We start from the raw sequence: 25,524 nt of genomic DNA, 5'->3' as shown, positions 1-25,524 counted from the left end.
AAAAAGAACAATATTTTTCACATGAAATTCCCCCCCAAAAAAATGTAAAAATCTAATTTTTTTAACATTTTAGGCCAATTTGTTTTCTGCTACATATGTTTGGTAAAAAAAATTGCAATAAGCGTATTTTGATTGGTTTGCGCAAAAGTTATTGCGTTTACTAACTAAGGGAAAGATTTCTGTCATTTTTGGTGTTTTTTTTTTAACGAGTAATGGCGGCGATCTGAAATTTTTTTTTTGCGGGACTGCGACATTGCGGAGGACAGATCGGACCCTTCACTGACATTTTTGACACTTTTGGGGGTACCAGTGACATTACTACAGTAATCAGTGCTATACATATGCACTGTTACTGTAAAAATGACATTGGCAGGGAAGGGGTTAACTTTATTGGTGATGCAGGGGTTAAGTTTGTCCCTAGGGGCGTGCTTCTAACTGTAAAGGGGTGTGGCTAGTGATGTAACCACAGAGACATACGATCCTACATAGCAGGATCGTATGATCTCTGCAGTTAGATAAGGGAGAATGACAGGCGGCTTTGTTTACATCAGCCGCCTGCCTTTCTCCCTCTCCACGGGGAGATCGCGAGTGACCGGCAGACATCGGGTCCGCTGGTCACACGCGCAGACTTGTTAGGGAACGAGCAGGGGCGGGAGTGCGCCTCTGGCGGCGCGTGCTTGCCCTCTAGAGGCTCTCAGGCTAGCGACGTAATACTACGTCACTTTGCCTGTACGGGGCTGACCGCGGCAGTAAATGTACTTGCGGCGGTCGGCAAGTGGTTAAAACTTGATTATAAATATAAAAAAAATGTTTTACAGATCCCTATAAATCCTTATTGAACGTCAAATTATGAACATTTTAGCGCATTAATATGGTGTAGGCAGAAGAAGATTCAGTCAACATCTGCATCCAAGTCTCTTTTTTTACTTTAGAGATATTAGCAATTATATTACATATATAATACTGACTTATATTAAAACTAAGCATTTTGTGAGTTTCCTAGTAAATGTAATCAATCAGCATATTATACCCTGCCCCCATAGTGTTTAGCAATAGAAGGACATGTTGGAGGGGGAAGGGAGGTGAATGTCATTTACCACTGTGTCTATGCCCACAAGTGTAACTATATAGTCACGTGGACTTCACAGATAAAAAAAAAGGAGGAAATGAACAGCTTAGAAGGGAAATTAAATTGAGCATGCTTTGTGGAGGACACCAGCTGGTCTACACAATTTCAGCCTGCAATGGGGACAAAGAGATGATGGGAGGGACAATTGAAGACCGGATCAACCATGTATATTTCACTTTACATAAAACAAATGCTTTAGTGGCTTTGTGAGTATAAACACTCTGTTATATAGCATGTAATGAGTTATAGTCAGGGTTTGATGACACTTTAAGAACTGGGCCTCTCTAAAACACACATTTTCTATCTCATTTTTCACATTCACTATCTCTCCAGAAAAGTTCAACATCTGTTTAATCAGTCCACAAAACATTATCCCAGTTGCCTTGCTGTTTTCCAAGATGCTCTTTTTTTTTGGGGGGGGGGGGGGCAGTGGCTTCCTCCATGGTGCCTTGCCATGGACACCCTGTCTGTTCAAAGAGTTACATATGGTAGACTCATAAACAGGGATGTTTGGCAGTTCTAGTGATGTCTTCAAGCCTTTAGCTGTGACTCATGGGTTCTTCTTTGCCTTACTGAGAATTCTACATTGTGCCTTAGAAGGTAAATCTCCATTGATAAACAGTTTGTCTACCTGTCGTCTGTTGGATGCCTAAATACTTCAGAAAGCTCCTTTTTGAGAGGTGTGGTTCAAATGTTTGAGTGTTTTTTTATCAATCAAAGTACATTGTAGCTCCAACCCACGCTTCTAAACAATTTTCATGAACTGGATTTCTTTAGATGCCTTTAAACGTATCTCACAAAAAATCTAATCTCTGATGCAGAGGATACCTTGAAATGTCACTTGTAACTTAATGCAGGGAATAACAGTGAACCATTCACCAAATAAAAATTGTGCGGGAGTTCTGTGCAATGATAATAGTTTCCCATGTTACAAATAATGTTTTAGGCTTCATGAACACAGGGTGTTAAAAACACAGTTGTTAAATGCCCCTCCATGTTAGCCTATGGAGGAGATTTTCTAAAACTGTTGCACACAGAATTTGGTGCAGCTGTGAATAGTAACCATTCAGTTTCTATGTTTTTTTCTCAACGCTGAATTGCACAAGATGAATTTAGAAGCTGATTGGCTACCAGTTACAGCTGCACCAAGATCTGTGTGCAACAGTATATATATATATATATATATATATATATATATATATATATAGTGAAATCATCAATATAAGGCAATTTCTAAACTAGCCGCAGTCTTTCCATTCACCTGCATATCAGACAAGGTAATATATCTGAAGTGTGCAAAAACCACAGCAAGCAAGTTCTTCATTTTAAGTACAGATTATAGAATAAGATATATAAATTGGGGCTGTATTTATACTGAATTATTATGACATGTTCTCATTTATACAGAAACCAATTCTTACATTTTGGATAGAGATCAAAAGGTATGCATAGAAAATATTTACTTTGGGTTCTGGGTTACACCAGTTTTGAAGGGACCCTTGTGTTTGTAATACTCTTCTATTTACTCCTGTATTAGATAAGTGGTCAGCTATCAGGGTCTTTGCTGATAGTAGAAGAGCAATGACAAAGAACTAAGTATAAAATGCGGTAATTTATAACAAGCCATCAGGTTTTAGTCTGCCGTAGTCCAACCAATGAAAGACATATTTTATTTGTTCTATGTTACTGAATTGTTTTGTTTTTTTTATATTGAATGAATGGGACAAAAGAAATTAATATTTACAATTTTCTCAGATAAAGATTTCTCATTAAAAACATTACTCTTCTTGTGTTCTTCATACATAGGTAAAATTGTTCCAGACCATCTATTGCGTCTGCAGTGATAATTCAGTGGCACTTCTGAATCTGCAGGATCGAATATGTTTTTTCCATGCCAGAAAACATCTATTTCCTGTGAAGACCATGAAATGGCACCCTGTGGAAGAGGCTTTGGTTGTTGGTTGTGAAGATGGTTCAGTTTACGTTTGGGAGATAGAAACCGGTAATCCCATATATATGCAATATATTTAAAGTAAACCTGTGATTGAAATTTATACTTCACAGGATTTAATATGGCACATATCAACATTAATAAATAACATTTTTATTTTAAGTAAAAAATAGATACCTCGTCCTAGTCCTCCACATATTGCATTGAAGTGATTGCTTTACCAGGTGCTTACTTTAGGTGTGGTAAGCTATTCAACTAAATATACCCTTTAAAGTGCACCAATCCAGAATATAGATATTAACAAGTTTGCCTCCAGAGCATTTTTTTTTTATTTTTGAACACATGGTAAAATATGCAATTTTGAGAATTGCTTAAAAAAACCCAAAACATTATAAATGCTTTCCTAAAGCAGAGACTCTGTAGAATAAAGATGGTATTTGCAATTTTTATATGTCACATTATAACAAGGGGTAACAGGGAGGCACAACAAAGGCTCTAGAGTCAGGCTTCAGTTGGTTTCTAACAGCTTAGAAACACCTGCTTGGTGTTAGTACTTGATGCCTGGCAGCCTGGCAAAATTCTGATGCAAGGGAAAGTAATAAGGGAAGAGCTAAGATTTCAATGCCTGTGTTGTTGAAAATGTGTTTCCTGCAAGTATTTATAGATATAAACATTAATTTGGACTTGTTTTAAAGTGCTACTATTGCTCGTTCAGAATAAGTAAAAACTTTAGGGTGCACAATCTGCCCATGGGTTTACTTCAAGGCCCAGTGTTGAAGGTTTTTTTTGGAGGGATTAGTGACTTTTAGGGATTCAGAATGCATGCCCAATGTTCTCTTTTCCCAACTCAGTTATGTATATGTGGCCAAAAAATGCCCCCCCCCCCAAAAAAAAAAATTACTGAGAGAAAATATCAGTTTTAGAATTTGAAACTGGAGATGCTCAATTTTTTTGCAGGTATTCTTTTTATTGTAAAGAATTATGGCAAAAGATTTGTTGGTCCTTCTTCTCCTATGGATCACAGGAGTGCAGTTCGTTCTACACTCCTGTGACCTGTTTTCAGCCATCAGCAAAAAAAAGCACGCTGCTGGCTGATGTCACTTTACAGTCTGGATCCACCCAGATGGCTGGCTCAGCCTCTCAACGAGCCACTGGGAGACTGAGCCAGCTGCTCCCGCCCCCTCCACAGCCCAGCACTCCAGTGAGAGCTGGAGGGTCAGAGAAGAAAGCCGTTGCCGGAAAGTCCCTGGCTCTCTGCTCACTGAAGGCTGAGAACTGAGTACTTAGTTCTCAGTCTTAGAAGCACTGGGGCACAAATGCAGCATCAAACTGATGCTGCTTCCACCTTTAAAGAACCTCCATACTTCTCTTTTAAACTTTAGTAAAGAGGCTTTGGGAGTAGTGTTGAGCGAACACGGACTGTATTATTCGTGTTCGTACCGAATAATTGGATTTTTTTTACCCGAACACGGACACGGACACTTTACTGTATGTTCGGGTAAAAATCCGTGTTCGGTCGTTTTATTTCCGGGTTTTGCATGCTTTGGCGCTCTTTTCATGGCGGGCTTTCAACAGCCAATCAACAATCGTTTAACTGGTGTGCCTTAAGCCATCCCAGCCATGCCTGCAAATGTCTTAGTAGCTGTGATTGGCCGTCTGAAGCATGTGACCAAGTCTTTATAAGTTCGAGGCAGCCGCCGCAGCAGCGTCATTCTGCTGCTTAGCTAAGGGACAGAGCACACATCAATGTGCTGGCTGCTGATTAGGGAAAGATAGGCAGGAAAAAACCATTTGTGTCCGGATAGAATTGAGGGACAGGTCGGAGTGTTTAGGCAGGGCGAGTTGTAGGCATTTTAGGGATAGAGTCTGCTGAATTATAGGGTCAGTGTCTTCTACAAACTACAATCGATATTGCTGTGTGGGGGGTGGGGTGAATCTGCACTCAATCCTGATCTACGATCTCTTCTCAATCCTGTTAGGGACAGAGTCTGCTGAATTTTAGGGAAACTGTGTTCTACAAACTACAATCGATATTGCTGTGTGGTGTGGGATTGGAGATAGGCAGGTGTCAGTGATCCACATCCATTTTTCTGTGTGTGAGCTGCAGTGAACACAATCTTTTTGGGCTGCAGTGAACACAATCTTTTTGGGCTGCAGTGAACACAATCTTTTTGGGCTGCAGTGAACACAATCTTTTTGGGCTGCAGTGAACACAATCTTTTTGGGGTGCAGTGAACAAAATCTTTTTGGGGTGCAGTGAACACAATCCTTTTTGGTGTGCAGTGAACACAATCTTTGTGGGGTGCAGTGAACAAAATCCTTTGTGGGGTGCAGTGAACACAATCTTTTTGGGGTGCAGTGAACAAAATCCTTTTTGGGGTGCAGTGAACAACATCCTTTTTGGGGTGCAGTGAACACAATCTTTTTGGGGTGCAGTGAACAAAATCCTTTGTGGGGTGCAGTGAACACAATCTTTTTGGGGTGCAGTGAACACAATCTTTTTGGGGTGGAGTGAACAACATCCTTTTTGGGGTGCAGTGAACAAAATCCTTTTTGGGGTGCAGTGAACAAAATCATTTTTGGGGTGCAGTGAACACAATCTTTTTGGGGTGCAGTGAACACAATCTTTGTGGGGTGCAGTGAACACAATCTTTTTGGGGTGGAGTGAACAACATCCTTTTTGGGGTGCAGTGAACAACATCCTTTTTGGGGTGCAGTGAACACAATCTTTTTGGGGTGCAGTGAACACAATCTTTGTGGGGTACAGTGAACAGAATCTTTGTGGGGTGCAGTGAACACAATCTTTGGGGGGTACAGTGAACACAATCTTTTTGGGGTGCAGTGAACACAATCTTTGTGGGGTGCAGTGAACACAATCTTTTTGGGGTGGAGTGAACAAAATCATTTTTGGGGTGCAGTGAACAACATCCTTTTTGGGGTGCAGTGAACACAATCTTTTTGGGGTGCAGTGAACAAAATCCTTTGTGGGGTGCAGTGAACACAATCTTTGGGGGGGTACAGTGAACACAATCTTTTTGGGGTGCAGTGAACACAATCTTTGTGGGGTACAGTGAACAGAATCTTTGTGGGGTGCAGTGAACACAATCTTTGGGGGGTACAGTGAACACAATCTTTTTGGGGTGCAGTGAACACAATCTTTGGGGGGTACAGTGAACACAATCTTTTTGGGGTGCAGTGAACACAATCTTTGTGGGGTGCAGTGAACACAATCTTTGGGGGGGTACAGTGAACACAATCTTTTTGGGGTGCAGTGAACAACATCCTTTTAGGGTGCAGTGAACACAATCTTTGTGGGGTGCAGTGAACAACATCCTTTTAGGGTGCAGTGAACACAATCTTTGTGGGGTACAGTGAACAGAATCTTTGTGGGGTGCAGTGAACACAATCTTTGGGGGGTACAGTGAACACAATCTTTGTGAGGTGCAGTGAACACAATCTTTGTGGGGTGCAGTGAACACAATCATTGTGGGGTGCAGTGAACTCAATCTTTGTGGGGTACAGTGAACACAATCTCATACTTCTGAAGATTTGAGGGTGCTGCCTGTTCCATACTCCCCCTACTCCTCATCTAGCCTTTTAGGGGTACAAACAATAGTAATTGGGGCCTAGTGTGGTTGTGTACGTGTGATATACATACACTTTTTTTGGATCATATTTTCTATTCCGCTATTTAATCAAAAACCTTTGGGGATCAGTTAAATTGGGGGATAGTCTGTGTTGGTACGTGTGAGAGAGATCCACCTTTCCAAGTTGTTGGGGTTCATCTCATACTTCTGAAGGTTTGAGGGTGCTGCCTGTTCCATACCCCCCCTACTCCTCATCTAGCCTTTTAGGGGTACAAACAATAGTAATTGGGGCCTAGTGTGGTTGTGTACGTGTGATATACATACACTTTTTTTGGATCATATTTTCTATTCCGCTATTTAATCAAAAACCTTTGGGGATCAGTTAAATTGGGGGATAGTCTGTGTTGGTACGTGTGAGAGAGATCCACCTTTCCAAGTTGTTGGGGTTCATCTCATACTTCTGAAGGTTTGAGGGTGCTGCCTGTTCCATACCCCCCCTACTCCTCATCTAGCCTTTTAGGGGTACAAACAATAGTAATTGGGGCCCAGTGTGGTTGTGTACGTGTGATATACATACACTTTTTTTGGATCATATTTTCTATTCCGCTATTTAATCAAAAACCTTTGGGGATCAGTTAAATTGGGGGATAGTCTGTGTTGGTACGTGTGAGAGAGATCCACCTTTCCAAGTTGTTGGGGTTCATCTCATACTTCTGAAGGTTTGAGGGTGCTGCCTGTTCCATACCCCCCCTACTCCTCATCTAGCCTTTTAGGGGTACAAACAATAGTAATTGGGGCCCAGTGTGGTTGTGTACGTGTGATATACATACACTTTTTTTGGATCATATTTTCTATTCCGCTATTTAATCAAAAACCTTTGGGGATCAGTTAAATTGGGGGATAGTCTGTGTTGGTACGTGTGAGAGAGATCCACCTTTCCAAGTTGTTGGGGTTCATCTCATACTTCTGAAGGTTTGAGGGTGCTGCCTGTTCCATACCCCCCCTACTCCTCATCTAGCCTTTTAGGGGTACAAACAATAGTAATTGGGGCCTAGTGTGGTTGTGTACGTGTGATATACATACACTTTTTTTGGATCATATTTTCTATTCCGCTATTTAATCAAAAACCTTTGGGGATCAGTTAAATTGGGGGATAGTCTGTGTTGGTACGTGTGAGAGAGATCCACCTTTCCAAGTTGTTGGGGTTCATCTCATACTTCTGAAGGTTTGAGGGTGCTGCCTGTTCCATACTCCCCCTACTCCTAGCCTTTTAGGGGTACAAACAATAGTAATTGGGGCCTAGTGTGGTTGTGTACGTGTGATATACATACACTTTTTTTGGATCATATTTTCTATTCCGCTATTTAATCAAAAACCTTTGGGGATCAGTTAAATTGGGGGATAGTCTGTGTTGGTACGTGTGAGAGAGATCCACCTTTCCAAGTTGTTGGGGTTCATCTCATACTTCTGAAGGTTTGAGGGTGCTGCCTGTTCCATACCCCCCCTACTCCTCATCTAGCCTTTTAGGGGTACAAACAATAGTAATTGGGGCCCAGTGTGGTTGTGTACGTGTGATATACATACACTTTTTTTGGATCATATTTTCTATTCCGCTATTTAATCAAAAACCTTTGGGGATCAGTTAAATTGGGGGATAGTCTGTGTTGGTACGTGTGAGAGAGATCCACCTTTCCAAGTTGTTGGGGTTCATCTCATACTTCTGAAGGTTTGAGGGTGCTGCCTGTTCCATACCCCCCCTACTCCTCATCTAGCCTTTTAGGGGTACAAACAATAGTAATTGGGGCCTAGTGTGGTTGTGTACGTGTGATATACATACACTTTTTTTGGATCATATTTTCTATTCCGCTATTTAATCAAAAACCTTTGGGGATCAGTTAAATTGGGGGATAGTCTGTGTTGGTACGTGTGAGAGAGATCCACCTTTCCAAGTTGTTGGGGTTCATCTCATACTTCTGAAGGTTTGAGGGTGCTGCCTGTTCCATACCCCCCCTACTCCTCATCTAGCCTTTTAGGGGTACAAACAATAGTAATTGGGTCCTAGTGTGGTTGTGTACGTGTGATATACATACACTTTTTTTGGATCATATTTTCTATTCCGCTATTTAATCAAAAACCTTTGGGGATCAGTTAAATTGGGGGATAGTCTGTGTTGGTACGTGTGAGAGAGATCCACCTTTCCAAGTTTTTGGGGTTCATCTCATACTTCTGAAGATTTGAGGGTGCTGCCTGTTCCATACCCCCCCTACTCCTCATCTAGCCTTTTAGGGGTACAAACAATAGTAATTGGGGCCTAGTGTGGTTGTGTACGTGTGATATACATACACTTTTTTTGGATCATATTTTCTATTCCGCTATTTAATCAAAAACCTTTGGGGATCAGTTAAATTGGGGGATAGTCTGTGTTGGTACGTGTGAGAGAGATCCACCTTTCCAAGTTGTTGGGGTTCATCTCATACTTCTGAAGGTTTGAGGGTGCTGCCTGTTCCATACTCCCCCTACTCCTAGCCTTTTAGGGGTACAAACAATAGTAATTGGGGCCTAGTGTGGTTGTGTACGTGTGATATACATACACTTTTTTTGGATCATATTTTCTATTCCGCTATTTAATCAAAAACCTTTGGGGATCAGTTAAATTGGGGGATAGTCTGTGTTGGTACGTGTGAGAGAGATCCACCTTTCCAAGTTGTTGGGGTTCATCTCATACTTCTGAAGGTTTGAGGGTGCTGCCTGTTCCATACCCCCCCTACTCCTCATCTAGCCTTTTAGGGGTACAAACAATAGTAATTGGGGCCTAGTGTGGTTGTGTACGTGTGATATACATACACTTTTTTTGGATCATATTTTCTATTCCGCTATTTAATCAAAAACCTTTGGGGATCAGTTAAATTGGGGGATAGTCTGTGTTGGTACGTGTGAGAGAGATCCACCTTTCCAAGTTGTTGGGGTTCATCTCATACTTCTGAAGGTTTGAGGGTGCTGCCTGTTCCATACTCCCCCTACTCCTCATCTAGCCTTTTAGGGGTACAAACAATAGTAATTGGGGCCCAGTGTGGTTGTGTACGTGTGATATACATACACTTTTTTTGGATCATATTTTCTATTCCGCTATTTAATTTAACTGGGCCTCCATGCGAGACCTGTGTGCCTTGTTGCGCTGTTTTGAGTACTCCACCAACATGGCCAGTGGCAATGACGCCGTTCTCAGCTTAACTATCCCACTTCTATGCCTCCTTGAAAAAACAATTCGGGCGATGATGGAAGAGGATGTGGCACAGGATGAGGAGGAGGAGGAGGATGAAGAGGTAACATTTCCAAGGCTTTCAGGGCAGTCATTCGCAAGGGGCTCCGAGGGTGGGTTCCTGCACACGCAAACGCCAGGGACGCAATTGTCCAGCAGGGGCACAGTTCTGGAGGATGAGGAGGATGAGGAGGAGGAGGAGCTGGAGGAGGAGATGGAACCATGTTCACAGCAGGGTGGCACCCAGGCCAGCTCATGGCCATCACTGGTGCGTGGCTGGGGGGATACAGAGGACACGGACGATACACCTCCCACAGAGGACAGCCTTTCGTTGCCTCTGGGCAGCCTGGCACACATGAGCGATTACATGCTGCAGTGTCTCCACAACGACCACCGAGTTGCCCACATTCTAACTTGTGCTGATTACTGGGTGGCCACGCTGCTGGATCCCCGTTACAAGGACAACGTACCGTCCTTAATTCACTCACTGGAGCGCGATCGCAAGATGCGCGAGTACAAGCGCACGCTGGTAGACGCCATGCTGCTGGCATTCCCATCTGACAGCGGGGCCACAGTGGAAGCACAAGGCAGAGGAGGAGGAGGAGGAGGTCGCCAACGCAACCAGGGCACCGCCAGCACCTCAGAAGGCAGGGTTAGCATGGCCGAAATGTGGAAAAGCTTTGTCAGCACGCCACAACAAACAGCAGCACCAGCAGCTCAGATGGAACGTCTTAGCAGGAGGCAGCATTTTACCAACATGGTGGAGCAGTATGTGTGCACACGCCTACATGTAGTGAATGACGGGTCTGCCCCCTTCAACTTCTGGGTCTCCAAATTGGGCACATGGCCTGAGCTTGCCCTTTACGCCTTGGAGGTGCTGGCGTGCCCTGCAGCCAGTGTATTATCTGAACGGGTATTTAGCACGGCTGGGGGCGTTATAACAGACAAGCGCAGCCGCCTGTCCAGAGACAATGTGGACAAGCTCACGTTCATTAAAATGAACCAGGCATGGATCCCACGGGACTTTTCCGTACCTTATGCAGAATAGCAATGGATACCGACCTTACCCACCCATTGTTCCATTTTTGCTCTTTCTCACTCTTTTGGGGTGTACCCTCATTTAAAATTTTTGAAAAGAAGCAGTGTTGGCTACCTCGTCCTCCTCCTCAGGGCCAGATTAATGTAGGGGCTATTGGAGCTGCAGCTCCAGGCCCCTACCTTTTATATAGGCCCCGGGTTGGCCATATTCACTGTTACCGCTCTTCTGTCACTTGTAAACACAGAAGTCTGGCTTCTATGCTCGCTTCCCCAGGCAGCACCCTCAGAACCTCCCCACACAGCGTGAAGGCCGGACAAGGAGGGACAGTTGGCGATGCATGGATGTGTTTATGGGCTTCAGAGACAGCATCCCATGTTGAATTAGGCATGCATGGCTGCACCCTTCCTCCTCTGGGTGCATGGCAAGGCACGGCCCTTAAGGCCCTTCAAAATCCTCAGCACCAAGCCCATGATGCTGTTAATCCGGCCCTGGTCCTCCTCCACCGCCGCTTCCACCTACACCGCCCATAGGTGTGCGCAGCCTATTGCATTAAGGTGTGCACCCCAAAGTTGAAATACACATGCATGTGTTTGCCAGCAGGGAGAGTAATGTATCGGGGCCATGTACCTGTAGGCAAGGAGAAATAGAGCAGAGCAGGTCCCAGGGAGATCTTTCCCATCTCCTCACTGGCAATGCTATGTGCCCTAGGTGATTAGGGTGTGCCCAGGCACACCCAGCACACCCTGTGTGCACGCCTATGTCACCGCCACATCCACCACCACCTCAACCTCCCTCCTACTCCATATGGGCCTCGTCCTTCAGAGATGAAGAAGAACATTGTTTTATTTTTCTGTTTTTTTTTGTTGTTTTAAGTTATTTCCCTATCCACATTTGTTTGCAGAGCACTTGCCATGCTCTTAATTACGTTTTGCTGCCATTTGCAGCACTCTAGCCCTTTCCTTTGGTGTTTTAGAGCCATTTTAGTGCCTTAAAGTTCGGGTCCCCATTGACTTCAATGGGGTTCGGTGTCCGGGAAAAGTTCGGTAAAAGTCCGGGACACGGACCCGGACTTTTTTTTAAAGTTCGGCCGAACCCGTCGAACACGGACATCTAGGTGTCCGCTCAACCCTATTTGGGAGCTAACATTAAAACAACAATGACATCACGAGCATGACTACCTTTTTAGTATACCACAACCTAAATGTGTACAAAAGTGTTAAACTATATTCTGTGCATCATCTGGATTCTAGTGTTCTTGTAATATTAGTATAATATTCTCAAACTCCTCCTTAATAAATGTGTGAACATATAAAACATAAAAAACTTGTATTTATTTATTCCTAATACAAAGAGATTGTATATGGTAATTAAAGTAGTATTAAACCCCTTTTTTTATGTACCAGGTAATGTCAAGAAGTGTAATATTACCCAGTACATTTTTTCTTTTTTTTTTAACTCTTTTTATTGAAGGAGATAAAACATGTGGTACAATAAACAAGGCATTTAAGAGCAACTGCCTTGCGGGCCAAGAATAATGTCTCCATTAGCATAGTTCTAGTATGTCGCGGCCACTGTTCCTCATCCAGTACCCCCAACAAACAAATCAGTGGGGTGCATGGGACTGGGACAGACAGGACCGTAGACAGTACATTGGTCACCCATTTCCAAAATCTAGCTATGACCGGAAACAGCCACATGACATGGGCGAAGTCCGCTCGCGGGCAAGTACGTATGGTACATGTAGGAGCTGGCAATCGGTGCATGGCGTGCAGCCTGACCGGGGTCAAATAGGATTGATGCAGCATGTATAGATGGATAAATTTATTGTTAACCACTGGAGATGCTGAGAGATGAGAGGTGCATGCCTCCTCCCAATCCTCATCAGACAAATCAGGGTTAACTTGCTGCCATTTATTGTTGACTGTCAGTGAGGTTTTATTAATTGTAGCGGATATCAAGTGTAGGTAAATTATGGAGATAAGCCCCCTGGGCCCCGGGGACCGCAAAATTCCTATCAGCGGGTAATCAGAGAGGTCAACGTCATTAGTCCCAAACTTGGAGTGAAGTGTATGGCGAAGCTGGAGGTATCTATAGAAGGCAGTACGAGGAAGATCACACCTACCCTGCAGGGCTTGAAAAGAGATTAAAACATTCTCCTTGTATATATCCCCCAAGGTAATAACTCACTTAATTTCCCAGAATCAAAAATTGACAAACGATTGAAGACTGGGGAACATTGGGTTATGCCAAAAAGGCAGAGCTGAGTAAATGTCTCCAAAGTCAGCAATCTTCTTAGCCTCCCGCCACACCGCTCTGCCTATGGTAAGCAATGGAATGAGGCGACCCCCCAGAGTCCTGGCCGGGGCCTCCAAAGCCAGCAGCAAGTCCCCCAGCCCGAGCACCTGTGTAAGGTATGACTCAACCACAGACGGGGTGGTCAGAACCAACCAATCCGTCAGGTGGCGCAACTGTCCCGCTAAATAATAGTAGTACAAATTGGGCAGTGCCATACCTGCCTCCACTTTGGTGCGCTGTAAAATAGAAAGCTTAAGTTTATGTCTAGTATTAGCCCAAACAAAAGAGACAAAGAGCGAGTCCAGGGATTTAAAAAACAATTTAAGGATCGATATAGGGACATGGGAGGTCACATATAGACAATTAGGAAGTAAAATCATCTTAATAAGATTGTTCTTGCCTGCCACTGACAGTCTAGTCCACACTCCAAGCTTGTGCTTGATCATCTGCATCAACGGGTCTAAATTTGCCTTCAGAGCATTAGACGAGGACAAGGTAATAATGATCCCCAGGCATTTATATGAGGACACTATATGGAGGGAGCTTGGGGGGTCCCCCAAAACCAGGGACCGTGGATCAAAAGGCATCAACGCTGACTTTTGACAATTAATTTTCAGACCAGAGTAGGTGCCAAAACCATCAATTATTTGCATCGCTGCCTGTAGTGAAGTGGAGATGTCCCAAAAAAACAGAATAAGATCATCCGCATAAAGACCGATAATATCAGTTCTATCACCCATGGTAATACCTTTTAGGAGAGGAGACTGCTGAAATCTCAGTGCCAGGGTCTCAAAAGCCACTGCAAATAATAATGGGGATAAAGGAAGTACATTTTTTTTAAATATCTGTAGCCTAACAGAAAGTACCCTTCCTACTCACTACCTCTGGCCCTAGGTCCTGAGCACTGCTTCCTCCAAAGAGTGCTGTTCCCCTTGCCTTTCATTAGCACAGTGCATTCAGGGTGGGACAGGCTCTTGCCACTGTCAATAAGAAGCTGGATGGAGGAGAAGGGATGTGGCTTGCTGCCAGTGCTATTCCTTTCTATATGTAAGGAGGCTCACCCACAGAGCCAGTGGGGAGCAGGCATGGAAAGTTGACTCCATGGGTCCCTATAAGGGAATGGAGCTACCTGCAGACAGGAACCTAAAAAGAGGCATTTTTTACAGAGGACTGGAAAGCAGCCACAGCAATTGTTTTTAAATAAGAGTTTTGTATCGCTTTTAGGAAAGATTCTCTGCCTGTGTACTTCTATATAGATTCCAAAAAAGGACTAGGTGTGCATCAGGTGTGTGTAAAGGAAGACACATGGTGGAGGCTGGGCAGGTGTTTGGATGTTCCAAATTACAATATATGCACTTGGGCAGTCATTTTATGCTTGTTGTAAGCTTTTCAGGTTGGCTTGGCCTCCACCTCTCCTACCCTCCATACACGTAAAGGGGTAAGTTAAGAGCACACTCAGAGTCTAAATATAGTTTAACATGAGTGTGGTTGACTCATGCCTGTACATCTCGGTCCCTCCTATGTCTATGGAAAGCTTTACTACAGGCAGGCTAATAAAAACTGACTGCTGACTGGCTACTATACACCCACAGTCTTCAGACATGCTAGTGCATATATCCAACAGCCTCTTAATGAAAAAAATAGTATGTGCACTGTTACACCAATAAAGAATAAATGAAATTAAATCATGTACAGCCAGAAATAATAAGGTAAGCATGAATATTATACTTTCAAGGCTTTTCACTAGAACAAAAGCTGGCCAGTTTGCACCTAGATCTGCTTGTCATAAGCAGTATCTGTCAGATGCTCCATTTGACCTTTGTAGTTAGTGATTCTGTCTGTCTTCTGGACTTGCTCTCTGCCATAACTGCTCTTAGCGTAATTGTTTGTTTGTTCAGTGACAATGAGTGGCAGATTGAGTCAGCTAAGATGGGTACGGTATTTTCAAGAGCAAGATAAAAATCAGCTTTTTTTTTCTCTCCTACCGAGGAATTTAAAATTAATTGGCTTTGAGCTACTCTGGGAATTAATACAACCCCAATTCTAGCAGATTCATATCTATTCTAGAAGGGGTAAATAATGAATTATGATTCTGCTAACTGTGGTTCAGGTTTTCCTGGCTAACTTATAAGGAACTCCAATGCAAACTGGGCTTTTCCTGATCTAATAAGAAAAAAAATAAGAATAAAAATTGGAAAATATATTTACTAATATTCTCATTTTTGTATGAAATTGTACTTGCTTTATTGCTCTTCTTTTGTCAATTAAATTGGTTAAAATGTTCTCATTTGAAAACTTCTTGTGATCATCCGTGATCGGAATGCGAAACCAATTACATATTAATAAATGTTTGAATAAGTTGTATTTTAAAAATTGTTTAGACATGTCATTCGCACACCATGTACTACTTCTAATACATCTTCTCATCGGCCATAAGTTACCTTTTTGAAGTCTATGCTATGATAATGTATAACTCCTACCACACTGACGATTACTTGCCGAATGTCATCTATTCTCCTTATTGTATATGACTCTGCACTCTGAGATCTCTGTCATGTTGACACCCTTTTTGTACTCTTAGATAAATTTGAGAAAATTCCAATAACATTTTTTGAAAATACATTTCTCAGTTATTTGTTGGCTTATAGCAAATGACAACAGTTTGTCAACAGCTCCGTCAAAGATTTAATGAAAGGAGTTTTTATCTTTTTTTTTTTTTTTTCCCTAAAAGATTTTATTGAGAAAAGTGGCAGTATGCAGAAACAGGCAATATAAGTTATACAAGTATAAACAAGTAGTAGATTACAACATTTCACATGCACAAGAATGGTCATATAATTGACAACAACACTAGTCATAAAGCCTAGACTGACAATTATGAGGAAACAAATAGGAACATGATGTTACTGTTATAGAACATAGTTGAACATGTCTTAAAATGAGAAGACCTTCTGCTTAGGCATCTCCTATTAATCTGAAAGATATAACAAGTTTTCCGTTTAATGTTTTTTTTTGGGGGGGGGGGGGTAATTGAGAAAACGTTCTATATACAGTTGATCTGGCTATGCATGGAATAGATAAAGTATGAGAGCATGTGCCTCGCACATACTCTAAGATTCAGCGAGGGGATGCAGACAAGCATAGGTGCACTGGGTATGAGTGGGGATAGAAAGAGAGAAGAGGGGAAAAAAAAGAAAAAGGGGACTTTGCTGAAGGAGATATTAATTGTGCCTCTATGCGCCTCTAGGTGCATGTTTTATTAGTGAAGAGTATCATTTCTGTCTGCTAAGTCTAGTCAACTGAATAGGGTGAAGAATCGTAGATATTCGGTAATGTCACAAAAGTGTGAAAAAAGGTCTGTTTTACAAATGTTAGAGAATATTGATGGGAGGGAAGGGCCATTTTTATGTTATGTTTGGATTAGATGTGAGCTGCCCATTTCAGACAAGTATTCGTTAGTTGAGCGAAAGCATTCCCAGCCAGGTTTTTCATCTTAATGCATGCTATGCATTAAGATAAAAAAACCTTCCATGTGCACCTGCCCCCCTCCACCTACTAATACTTACCTGATGTCCCTCTCTGTCCAGGGATGTGCACAAGTGTCTCAGCCGTCCGAGATTCTACCTCCTGGTTGCTGCCAATCAAAGTAAGCTAGCCAATCAGGAGAGAGAGGGGCAGGGTCGGGGCTCCGTGTCTGAATGGACACACGGAGCTGTGACTCAGCTTGGGTGCCCCCATATTAAGCTGCTTGTTGTGGGGGCACTCAGCAGGAGGGAGGGGCCAGTATTACAGAAGAGGGACCTGAGAAGAGGAGGATCTGGGCTTCTCTGTGCAAATCCACTACACAAAGCAAGTAAGTATAACATGTTTGTTATTTTATTAGGAAAAAGAGGAGACTTTACAACCACTTTAAAGCCAAAGTCACAAACTATAAATGTATTTTATTTATTATTATTTCAGGTACTTATATAGTGCTGTTAATTTATGCAGCACTTTACATATACATTGCACATTCACATCAGTCCCTGCCCTCAAGGAGCTTACAATCTCTTCCCTAACTCACATTCATACATACATAGTAGGGCCAATTTATTTTATTTTTTTTTTATACAGAATCCAATTAACCTACCAACATGTCTTTGGAGGTGGGAGGAAACCGGAGTACCCAGAGGAAACGCACGCAGGCACAGGGAGAACATGCAAACTCCAGGCAGGTAGTGTCGTGGTTGGGAATCAAACCAGCGACCCTCTTGCTGCTAGGTGAATGTGCTAACCACTACACCACTGTGCCGCCCGCACAGTTTATAAATGGTAAAGCGCAGTCAAAACAAACAGAAAAATTAGCACAAGGGACATAACTTATAGTGTGTAAAATATGTCCCTTGTGCTGATTCCATCTGTAAATCAAAATCTTCTTCCATCCTGCTCCTCCTCCTCTGTTTCCGCAATCTTCCAGTGCAGTGGAGGTTAATACAACTCAGAGTCTGTCACAGGCTCTCTTATCGAGAAAGCCTGACAATGACTAACCTTTTTGCAGTACTATGGCTTCTATAAACTGAACACAATCTATGAATGGAGGAGGCAGAACTATCAATTACCTGTTGTCCTTCATTCATTAATCACTTTCAATTTCCATTCTAAGTTGGAACTCATATTTGATGCATTTCCGTTATTCTTCCAACTTCTCCAAATAGGTTTTCTGCCTGTAAAACTCTGCCACTTTGCAGGAGAAATGCTTCCGACAGTTCTGTCAGAGTTATGACAGATTCACTTTACACTTACTATACACTTTACCGTCACATACATGAATCTGTCGCAAGTTCCACCATTTGTCACAACACCGCAATACAGGTTTCTAAAGAGTAGCTACAACACTTTTTATAAATCCCTGGTGTGTTTACTGTAGTTTTCTATTACGTTTAATTATCACCCTTGGAGAATACACTGATGTTGGCCACAGATGGAAAGACATTGTGGAATGTTCAGAATACAAAATATAGTCCAGTAGGCATAAATTGTTTTTCCACATTACAGTTTTGTGGACAAACAGATTTCAGATTTCACCTACAGTATATTTTTTTGTTAAATTCTGAACAATGAAAGGAGCATTTCAAGGACTGTAGTGGCTACTGCCCATCATAAATGACAATTGCCCAATATTCTTGAACATTTTCTTGACTAAAAATAACATAATACAACGTAATACAACAATTTAAGAGGAATTCTCAAATCCATGTGTTTGTTGAAAGCTGCTGCATCCTCATTAGAACTCGTCACCAATTAGCATTTGTAATAATGGAAATCTCCACTCTTGAATTGTTAGATTGGTGCAGCCTTACCACTTTTATTTACTTCTAATCTCTTTCTGTCATAGCAGAGACATCCGACTGTAAGACTTTCTTGTCTTTTTCCTGATATTAAATTGGTTCTGCAGTCTTCACAAAAAACTAAATAAATAAATGTCTTTTAAAAAATAGACACTCACCTGTCCAAGGATGCCGAACCGTCCTCACCCGGTAGGTTCTTCATTGGTCTTCAGGTCTGTGGCTCAGGCATGTTGACTAAGGGAAGCAGTCTGGGACTCCTTGTGGCTTCACAGCCGGCTTCCTACTGTGCATGGATGAGTCACGCTGCAATTTCTGAATTGACTCGCAGCCTTCTGATACCTGTGATGTTTGGGACAGGAGAGAGGAGAACTTCCTAAGCGCGGTTGGAGTGGAAGTGGGTGCTGGGACCTGCTAAAACTAGGTAGCCGCAACCCCGCCCCCCTGAAAAAAAAAGCGGGAGAGGAGGGGAGAAAGAGGTGCTAAAGCAGAACTTCCATTTTAAGCTGAAGTTCTGCTTTAATGCCTAGAACAGACATGCAAAGGCATTTCAAAAAAGCATTCAGAATTACATGAAAAAACCTAACTTATCTAGAAAGGAAATTAACTAAATGACATGTTATCCTCCCTCAGCAGTCCAGAGTATCAGTAAACAGTCATGAGCTCACAACACACGCAACACATGGCCTGAAGTTAGGCTTTCATTTCTACTCTTCTAGAGAAGATACAGTAATATAAGGGAATAACCAAAACCTGCTCTATCCCTGGGAAATGATTAGGCTTCAATTTTATACCAATTTTAGGGTGCCTTCATCCCAGAACACGGTGCCTGAAACACACACAGAATTAAAAACACACTGGGTGTGCAATCTACTGTGGGTATAAATGTATTCCTTAAGACACCCCAAATGCAAATCTCAAATGCAGTGCGTTTGCCTGCACTGGATCACATGGTAATGCAGTTCCATGCAATCTGGTGCAGTATATTTTTGAAAAGTAGTGCATGCACTACTTTTGGTGCGATTCAGTGCAATTTCAGCCCATTATACACTGCACTACACTGAATTGCACAGGACCAAGGACCACGTTCCTGTGCAATTTACATGTGAACAAGCCCTAAGGGTGGAGATTTAGGTTCTTACAAGTATCCAATTTGTGACCATGATTTTGTATCAAGCACAGATGTACCAGCTATCAGGGGAAGGGGGGTTCATGTATGAATGCTTAGTGCTCTTCATTAATCCATGGGTATACAGACCCTATTGGACTATGCAGTAAGATGAGTATTTTTAACATAGTGTGATTTCATCTCTTTTACTGCTTTACATTGATATCCATGTTAAAGCCAATCTCCAGAACTCTCCGTCCAACCGCCTTTCCCCCATGTACCTCTTTTGAAGCACCCCTATACCCTTTTTTATTTGCCCCTAAGAATTGCCAGTTTGTTAAACTGTCCTGCCTTCTTCCTGAGTTTAGTGCTCATAACAGACAATCAATGAACTGTCAAAAGTGCTGTCAGGATTACATCAAAAATGGGTATAACTAACTATCAGGAGGATCAGGGATTTGTGCAAGTGCATGTGTATGCAGGCACTAATGGACTTTGCTTTATAATGTTTTTAATCTCCAGATCTCTACATCAAAACCTTTCTGACTCTACCTCCATTGGAGCACCCCTGCACCCTTAAAAAAAAAACATATATATATATATATATATATATATATATATATATATATATATATATATACCGTTTTCTATTCTGACATCATAGGACCTCTTGGTTTTTCAGCCATGGGCAGGTCTTGAATGCAGTGTCACATGTTGACATGGCACCTTTCTCTGGGGGACACATCTCTTCCAGGACACATTTAAACCAAAAAATGTCTTGATTGGAGAACAATAATTCTGTTAGGAATACCACCGGAGATGAGAAGAACTGCTGAGAAATGAATCTTTTTTTTTTTTTTTTAAGGCTGGAGTTTAGCTTTTAGCAGTGTATTATATAATTATGTATATACGTTATAATCCTATACATAAATATAAAAGTACTTAGTTCTAGTCCATTTACAATTTTAGGATGCTTAAGGATGTGTTTAACCATGTTTTACTTTCAGCTACACTTTTTGAGCCCAAATATTCAGAACACTAAAACTTTTCCTACAGTACTGTGGTCATGTGGCTCGTCTTTTGTCTGTGAGCCATGCCGCTGGCTTCCTTTTGTTTCCATCACTCTTTGTCTTTCACCCGGCATAGTCATCAGTCAGAATTAGATTTGAGAAGGGATGTAGACCTAGACTGATAAATTCTGCAGGGGCTTTTCAGCTGCTGGAGGCTGGGACGTTGCAGGGGTCAAGGTCACAGTGGTCAGTAGCAGCATGTATTTGAAATACGCTGTGTTTACCCTTAAGGCTCATATATGTGCAAAGCTTTGTAACAGGCTTGTGAGTGTGGCCTGTAACGTTAACCCTTGCCATACGGCTCAATTTACTGCACCATCTTTTGTTGTGGTGGTCGCTCTGTAATTGAATCTTGTGTTCAGTACATCTGTGCCAAAAACATTGAACAATACATTTTTTTTTAGCTTAAATTTGCTTTCTGTATTATTGCATTTACTAAGCTTGTATTGTTGCTGTTATTTAACCAAGATCCAACTATATTTGTTACTTTATAGATTTAAAATAATCATACCTTTGACTGTATATATTTCTTTATTTAAACATGGGCAGATCTGTCGCTGAGGATAACGGTGACCAATTTAAGGGCCCTGCTGGTGCATATGTATTGTATGTCGAAGGGACTGTTCTATTTTTTTTGTTTCAAAACTGTTTTATTGTTTGTTTGTTTTTTTTTAAAGCAAGGTAAATTACAGAGTCCAACAACATTTTGTATATTAATTGTAATACAGAAATACATTGTTGGGGTATTGTTCATAAGGGTGTAACAAGGTAACATAAAACAACTTATAAAACAGAAACATATGCTCGGGTTTCGGAGCTAGCATAAAAATTAAAAAAATCAAAAATTTAAAAAATGTCCTGTTATGCACGCTGATTCAAGTAGTTAAACAATGCCCGAGTTATGATACAGATGTTATCTGTAAGAATCCATGAAAAACCAAGTGGGTCTTTAGCACAACATTGCTGTGCAACAGGGTTGTGGATCTGAGACAAAGGAGGGAATGGGTGCATAGGGTATCTTGTGGTTGGTAAGTGAATTTGTGTTTCTGAGAACTTTAGTTCTCAGACTGTTCTATTTTTTTACTATTTTACTACTTAGAAATGGCTTAGTGTTATCAGTTTGAGATAAATCTATGTGCACCCTTTCTTATATTTAGATCATTACCGAAAGGTGTTCTATATACATTAGGGATGAGCGAATCTGCTGGGGTTTGAATTCATTTTGGTGGGGAGAGCTGTATTACATCATATTTTTTAGATGTGCAATTGATTTTTCTAGCCTTTATAGGTAAGGTTGATCCAGTAAATATCCAATTGCCTCTTGGGGGATCAGGAAGGAATTTATTTTCCCCTGCTGTACCAAATTAGATCATGCTTTCCTGTTTTTTTTTTGCCTTCCTCTGGACCAACTGTGGGTTTAGGATTGTGTATATAGGATTGTAAATTTTTTTCCCCCTTTTACCGGTTGAACTGGATGGACTTTTGTCTTTTTTTCACCCAGACTAACTATGTAACTATATATGCAACTTTTACATTTAGCTTGGCTTCAGTATGGTAGCAGCATCCCAATCTGATTAATTTCAACTTGAACAAAACGACTTGTTTAGGGCTGGTTCACTTCAGATACGGTAGGAATGTGTTGGGGGCTGTTCTAGTACAGTCCCACTACATGTTCAAGGCAAGGGAAAAATGCCTTGTCTCCTATGTGCCCAGCTCACACCACAGCGTTGCTGCGTTGCATGCAATTATTTTCTATCAGCACAGTGCACTGCAAGGCAATCCACTGAATTGCACCGCATTTATGGCGATTAATTTTTATGAGATGTCTGTGTGACATCTAAATAATGTTTGTTTAAAAAAAAGGAAACAGTGTAATCCACCGTGCTCAGTGTATAATCATCACCGAGCTGATCTTGGCTGGATCGCACTGCACACCAGCATCTGCGCTGCAATGCAGGTAGTTTTTGCTGCAACACCTGTTTTTATAAGTAATAAGTAATAGGCCTAAATAGACCGGATGAAATAGCTGCCAAAAAAGATCTACACTCTAACAGGGTTGTTTTTAGGATTCTTTAACCGCTTGCTGAAGGACCAGCCGTCGTAGTTTTACTGCTCTGTCCCGCAAAACGATGTACCTGTATTTTGCTTCTTAGGACGGCTAGTGGGGGCGCATGCGCACCGCCTGAGGTGCACGCACGCCCCCGTTCGCCACAGGGGAGACTCATCAGCAGGGCCGGAAGCTGCGATTTCCACCGAGCACCTGCAATCGCTCCCCGTGGAGATGTTGTATACGCGGTAGACCAGTCCCCCCAAAAGTGTCAAAAATGTCAGTTAGGTGTCCAATCTGTTCACCGCAATGTCGCAGTCCCACTAAAAATCGCTAGTAAAAAAATAAAAAATAAACATAAATCTATCCCCTACTTTGTAGACACGATAACTTTTGCGCAAACCAATCAATATACACTTATTGGGAATTTTTTTTTACCAAAAATATGTAGTAGAATACAAATTGGCCTAAAATGATGACTTTTTTTTATTGGGAATGTTATATAGCAGAAAGTAAAAAATATATATAATTTTTTTCAGAATTTTCGTTTTTTTTTTTTTGTTTATAGCACAAAAAAAATAAATTTGCACAGGTAATCAAATACCACCAAAAGAAAGCTCTATTTCTGGGGAAAAAGTACATCAATTGTATTTGGATACAGTGTCGCATGAGCACGTAATTGTCAGTTAAAGTAACGCAGTGCTGAATCGCAAAAAATGGCCTGGGCATTATGGGGGTAAAACCTTCCGGTCCAGAAGTGGTTAAGTAATAGGGTCTCTTTAAAGCATACAGAGGTGTCTCCTTTCCTCCTGATTGGACAATAAGGGAGCAGTAACACAATGATCATTTTACTCTCTCCTCCTGTCAGCATGTTCCCTGTTAGTACATATGTATGCAAAAGATTAGCCCCACCCCTCCCTCTCATAGTCTAAATACAGCTATGTAGGGCATGACAGGAGGGTGATACCAAGGCAGATTCTGGTACTTAATGCAGCTACATGTAACAATTCATGTAATTTTGTTTCAAGGAATATGCAACTGCATTTGAAAGTTTTTTTTTTTTAATATTCAACTTCTGACATGCAGTCTTAAAATGTATTTCTACTTTTGCAGCAAATTTGGGATAACACCTGTTTTATTTATGTAACGTGTCCCCATTCACATCGCATAACTCAAAAAAGGTATTTTAAAATTGCAGATTACATTTTTTAGATGCTCTCTTCTAGACCCTCCAGCAAAGAAAAATAAATCTACCTATTTCTCTTCTTTTTTTTACTAATTTTCTGCTTATAAAGGGGACTTGGCTGTTGTGTTTGCCATAATTAACCCTGTCTGTACTGCACAGGCAGATCTTTATTATCAATTGCAATTAGATTTAAACACGGGGGAGATAGACTAAAATTGGTGCGCACAGAATGTAGTGCAGCTGTGCACAGTAACCAATTAGCTTCTAAGTTCAGCTTGTTCAATTACACTTTCTCAATAAAACCTAGAAGCTGATTGGTTACTATGCACAGCTGCACCTGGTCCTGTGTGCATCCTGTCTGTCCTAACAAAGGGTTATAGGTGTAGAGGTTAGGCTTCTTACATTGTATGGTAATGAAGATAGACTTGGGACAGGCTCACTGTAACATTGTTCAAAAAACCTTGCAGTCAGTCATGATACCTCCTCCTGAGAAACATCTAAAAGGAGAGAAATTATTATTATTTATTTTTTTTTAATGGGCAAGCTATGGGAATGGGAATAAATGACTAAAATATGGTGGGGTTTTGACCGCAATAGAGGAAATAGGCTTTAAAGTGCCCACATGGGCTGCTTTAGCCTTTGGATTGGTATTTTAGTAGGTTCCATCATTCCTAGGACTTGCTGGATGATAGACACATATCCCTCCACCATCATTGTTCGGAAAATATCTGCTTGTCCATAGCTATTCTTAGTATAGCAGCTACTGATAGACGAACATTCCAGGTAAATCTATATTCCACCATCACCTCCCATCATGATTTTAACAAGAATCAGCCATGGACTACACCTCAGACATGAATATGAACAAAGCACATACCATTATATTGTGTACCTGTCTCAATCCACAACGCTAAGGGGTAATTTACTAAAGACAAATAGACTGTAAAAGCAGTTGCTCCAGAGCTTAGTAAATAAGTGAAAGTTCTGCTGCCTTCCGTCGTCCAATCATGTGCAAGCAAAAAAGCAGTTTTTTATTTTCCTTGCACGTGATTGGGTATTCTTTGCAAGGTGAATCTTTACCTCATTTACTAAGCTCTAGAGCGACTGCATTTGCAGAGTCTATTTGCCTTCAGTAAATCAACCCCTAAGCGTCATTTCTGTCTGCTGCCTCGTTCCTCTGCTATCTGCATTAGTCACTTCTAAGGTGGCAGGGGAGGGTTCTCTAGCACACAGCCTGTGTTCGATAGCCTTAGCTCTGTTCCTGTGCACTGTGTGAAGTGCGTTGTCTATTCCCTCCAATCAGCTATTAGAGTTCTTCTCATTGAGCTCTGCAGTGTGTAATTTCAGCTCTCTGACCCTGTTTTCTGACAAGCTTTATAAATTCTGGAGTTTGAATGGCTGTAGAGAAGAGAAGACTGCAGATAAAGGGCACAACTTATGTAGGAGGATTTGTGTAATCTCTATGTATCACCCAGTCACTTCACTGGGTATATGTAAGTCCCCTTTCATGGGGGCGCCTCCATTTTGCG

The 25,524-nt window shown here is 41.6% G+C and overlaps 1 protein-coding gene across 3 annotated transcripts in view; it reads left to right on the top strand.

Annotated features, from left to right (window-relative positions):
- The window catches only part of WDR72 (WD repeat domain 72), a 456,172-nt gene that overhangs the window by 168,494 nt on the left and 262,154 nt on the right, over positions 1 to 25,524 (top strand). For all 3 annotated transcript variants that reach the window (XM_082255122.1, XM_082255123.1, XM_082255121.1), the window contains exon 13: positions 2,936 to 3,131. In XM_082255122.1, coding sequence (XP_082111248.1) covers positions 2,936 to 3,131 — 196 coding nt within the window. The remainder of the gene's footprint in view (positions 1 to 2,935; positions 3,132 to 25,524) is intronic.

This window comes from Pelophylax lessonae (genome assembly GCF_965119305.1).
Source record: "Pelophylax lessonae genome assembly, chromosome: 4".
NCBI classification, from domain to species: Eukaryota; Metazoa; Chordata; class Amphibia; order Anura; family Ranidae; genus Pelophylax; species Pelophylax lessonae.
Note: the sequence above shows the minus strand (reverse complement) of the source record. Positions and strands in the feature narration are given on the sequence as shown.